At 26.3% G+C, this 4,605-nt stretch overlaps 1 protein-coding gene across 1 annotated transcript; it reads right to left on the bottom strand.

Annotated features, from left to right (window-relative positions):
* Window positions 1-2,150: 2,150 nt before the first annotated feature.
* Window positions 2,151-3,361, bottom strand: LOC129891474 (uncharacterized). Its single transcript, XM_055966852.1, has one exon. It carries the CDS (start codon window positions 2,764-2,766, stop codon window positions 2,278-2,280), a length of 489 nt encoding a protein of 162 aa, XP_055822827.1. The 5' UTR covers window positions 2,767-3,361; the 3' UTR covers window positions 2,151-2,277.
* Between the last annotated feature and the right edge of the window lie 1,244 nt (window positions 3,362-4,605).

Raw genomic sequence — 4,605 nt, 5'->3', positions numbered from 1 at the left:
GATCCACGCGACCTTTTTAGCATTTAGGGGTCATTCAACAAGAATTAGATAATTTTTTCTATTTTTTGTGTATGTTAATCAATGAATATTTTGGTGATATGTCTTTAGCAATCCACACATATTTGCTAGTATTTAGGGGTCACTTAGTAGGAATTAGGCGATTTTCTCCATTTTTCGTGCGAGTTAGCCATCAAGTATGTCTTTTTCTGAATATATATATATATATATATATTCTTTTTAAACACATAATGTTCTAAATAAAAATATATTACTTTAAAGAACTCTATTCTTGTTTTCTTTCTTTTAACACCATTTTAACTAATTAAAATGTAGGAAATAATTTTTTTCTTCTTAATCTCATTTTATCAGTTAAAATAGAATCTTTTAACGAATAATATGTGATATACATAAGATCACAGTAAATTCATCATTAATTTTTATTTAGCTAACGATAAGAATATAATTATAATAAAACAAGAAAATTTTCATATCTTTATGTTTTTCGAATTGAAGTTGGATAAATATTTGCTAATAAAAAGAATTATTAGGAAAAGAATGTATCCAAAAAGAAATAAAATAATATATTTATTTAAAAAGGCGCATTTTTACTCATTAAGTAACATTAATGTTATTTTTGGACCAAAGCATTAACGGTAAAGATATTTTGAACCAAACTATAAATAGAGGATATTTTTATTCATTTCACATAATTTAAGAACATTTTTTACCCTTACTTATTATTAAAAAAAATATCGATATCACTAATGTATTTATATGTTCTATTTATAGTTTGGTTATTCATGTTAGTTATTATTTTTGGACAAAGGAATCTTCCCAAAATCTCTAAAATGTAGCCAGGTTGGCCACCACAATTTTTTTAGTCAATTTCAAAACATTTACAATTTTCATACAAAGAATAGAAGTTTCTTCCATCTTCATATCGTGGGATGCACATAGCTTGGTCTATAAAGGCAGCACCATCAATGATTGTGATAAATAATAAGTTCCTTTATTTTTAATTAAAATATTTAAGTATGAAATTTTATTTCGTAATAAGTATTTTATTCTCAAAATATAAAATTTCACTATAAATACATATTAATTAGGCTCTAAAATAAATATGGCAAGGAAACCAAAACTAAATGTCTATAAAAGCGGCGACGCCTATTTATTCTGAGCCGGCTTAGGCCTGCTTTTGTTTTAATATGAAATACCACGATATTAAAAAATATTTTAAAATATTTAATATATGTTTAATTTAAGATTATATAATTTAAAAAATATTTTTTATTTTTCAAAATTATGTGTTAAATTAAAATAAAATAAATAAATTGGAACAGAAGGTGTATTAATTAATATAAATATATTTTATTTTATTTTTATGTATTTTGGCAATAGAAGGAAGTGTAATTTTCTTTTACTTTACTTTTACAATAAGCTATTAAGTAGTTTTCTTACTTTAACATGAAAGGTTTTATTCTAGATTCGTTTCCTTTGCTAAAGGGATAATGAAGTGAACTTAACTTTAATCTAAAAATCAATAATTTTCACCATTACAAGAATAATTTATTGCACATTATGTCTTGTTAGTGCACATTAGTTTTCTTATTTTCAATAAAATAGAAGGAAAAAAAAAAGTAAACATGAGATGATAGATAAAGAAAAAATCATTTAAAACCCATTCAATTATTTAAAATAAAAAATAGCCAATAGATTTATAATATTAGACATCCTTTTATTTTACCAAATAATACTGGTAAAATAATATATATGTATTAATTATATATAATCAACTAAATATATCAAATAAGAAACATAAAGAGTAAATTTGATCGATTATTTATATAAAAATCTCTAAAATAATAATAAAGAATTAGATAAATAAACATACGTTGATTAGTATAAACTAGCCAATTCACAACATATTTATTCATGAATTTTAAAAAAATGAGACGCCTAAAAGATTTGAAAACGACTTTCTACCACACAAAAAATAAAAATAAAGTCTAAATACCTTATTTATGAGATCATATTGTATACATTGTTGTTATTGTGTTTAACTCATAATCTTAAGATTAAAACATCCAAAACAATAAACAAAATATAAAGAAATGGTTAACTAATCACAACAATAAATTTAACTCTAAAAATGAAAAAAAAAAGATTTTTTACTTCTATAATAAATTAATTATATTTATAAAATCAATCTCATCACTATTTCCTCCCCTAAATATACAATAAATCATAAATCACATTTTTTTTAATTTTCTCAAATAATCATGACAAACCCGCATTTCTATTTGGATTATTATTATTATTAGCAACAAAACCAGAAAAGGGAGCAGCAAATCGAGATGAGAAATTACGTAAAAGCCCATCATCATCTTCTCCACCATCAACACTGCCGCCATTATCGAAATTGAGAGCATAACTATCTGAATCATACTGAAACTGCGTCGTTTTAGCTGCAGATTTCTTAGGATTACAGTATTTTCCGATTTTTCTCACCAAATTTTTCCATTTGGGTCCAGCTACAAGTTCAGAATACTCTTTCAATTCCTTCATATTTTTCACTATCCATGAATCTCTGTCTTCAGTAATTCCTCTTTCATGGAGCAGAGAGTTTGCTTCGACTTCTTTTTGGGTTGATGGGAAACAAGGGAATCTGAAACAGCCGCACCAAATTGAAGAGGGTTCTTCGTGAAAAAAGGATTCTGTTCCTTCTTGAGAATTTTCTCTTATGGGTGAATAAGTGTTTTTCATCATTTTACTTGAAAGTTCAGCTGAAAAATCGATCTGGTTGTCTGTGTTTTGGGGTATCTTAACTGTTCTTCGTCGTGCTCTGTTTAATATCCTTGAAAATTCAGCTAAAAGTTCGATCTGGGTGTGTGTGTTTTGGGGGTTTTCAGGTGAGGGGTGGGTAGATTAGCTGTTCTTCGTCGTGCTCTGTTTAATATTCTTGAAAATAAAGCAAAATATTCGATCTGGGTGTGTGTGTTTTGGAGGTTTCAAGGTGAGGAGTGGGTATATTAGCTGTTCTTCGTTGTCCTCTGTTTAATATTCTTGAAAATTCAGTAAAAATTTGATCTGGGTGTGTGTGTTTTCGGGTATATTTGCTGTTCTTTGTCGTGCTCTGTTTAATATTCAGCAAAAAATCGATCTGGGTGTGTTTTTTCTGGGTTTTTTGGGGGGTTTGAGAGCTGTGGTAGGGGTGGTGTTAGGGAGGAAGATGAATGGTGGTGGAGATGGAGAAAAATGGTGGATATATATTGTTGTACGTATGTATGTATATGCGTATGAGGAGACGGCAGAGAAAGATGAAGGAAATGATTGAGAAATGAGTTGTTTGATGATTTTTCTTTTGACTAAGTAAATGTTGGTTGATTATTTTTCAGCAGTTATATGATTTATTATATGGTCAGTTATGGAAAAATATAATTGTCGTTTTTAGAATATAATATTTATTCCCTTTGGAGTTATTTGTTGGAAATGAGTTAATTCGAGATAATTAATATGAGGATAAGTTATTTCTATATTAAATAATTTATTTTATTATTAAAATATAAATTTGTGAAATACAATTCAAACACATAATAATATAATTTTATATTTTATTTCAAGATTATTATATTTTATAACTAATGCCAAATGATTTTTTTATGTCATTTGGATGTAGATGGTCAATGGTTATTCGAAAGGAGAGATATATAAGGGAGAAGGTGTAAAAGGTTAATTGTGACGATATTAGGAGAAAGATGATTAGACAGAACATGATACACATGTAGTTTATCATTAATGTAGGATGAAAAGTATTGAAAGAGATTAGACAGAACACGATACGCAGCTTACAAAGGATGTGATTTTAAATAGAAGAATATGGAGGTGGATGATAAAAGATTATGATAGAAGATTAATAGGTAGTTGAATATTGTTTATTTTTATTATATTGTTATTGTAATAACTCTCTTACTATTATAACATGAATTTTTTATTACTATATTTCTTTTCAATACTCGATATTAATATGTTTTATTTGAACTGAAATTTATCAAAAACAATCTTTATTTGATCAAAATAAAGATAAAATTGCGTACAGACTCCATTATGAAATAACAATTGGTAGTTTATTATTGTATGCGGCGTATTTAGTAAGCATTTGAACATAAAAAATTAATATTTTTTTTCCTTGAAAAATTTAAAAAGAAGTATTTAAAAGTTGATATATATTTAATTTGACAGAAAAAACAAAAATCTACATTTTACATTTTTATCATGAAGTAACTAATTTTTAACTTTATTGAAATATTAATATTTTGAATTTATAATTCTAAAATATAATTAATAAAAATAATTTGGTAATATAAATACTTGTTAAAATTTCTTTAGGAGATAGAGTACAAATACAAATACGTGGTGGGGATGATGCATGGAGCCAGTTTATGAATCTTCCTCTTTTTTTTTATGATTTTTCACTTAAAGAGTTGAAGGGAAATATCGCATCAAAGTATTACTGAAAAGGTTAATTTGATGATGGAACCATTGAGAGAGACAACGACTCTAACTATCGTTCATATACGATTCATACTAGATCTAGCTAATTGTCCA

The sequence above is a fragment of the Solanum dulcamara genome, chromosome 6 (genome assembly GCF_947179165.1).
Source record: "Solanum dulcamara chromosome 6, daSolDulc1.2, whole genome shotgun sequence".
Lineage (NCBI taxonomy): Eukaryota > Viridiplantae > Streptophyta > Magnoliopsida > Solanales > Solanaceae > Solanum > Solanum dulcamara.
This window is presented reverse-complemented; position numbering and strand designations above follow the sequence as displayed.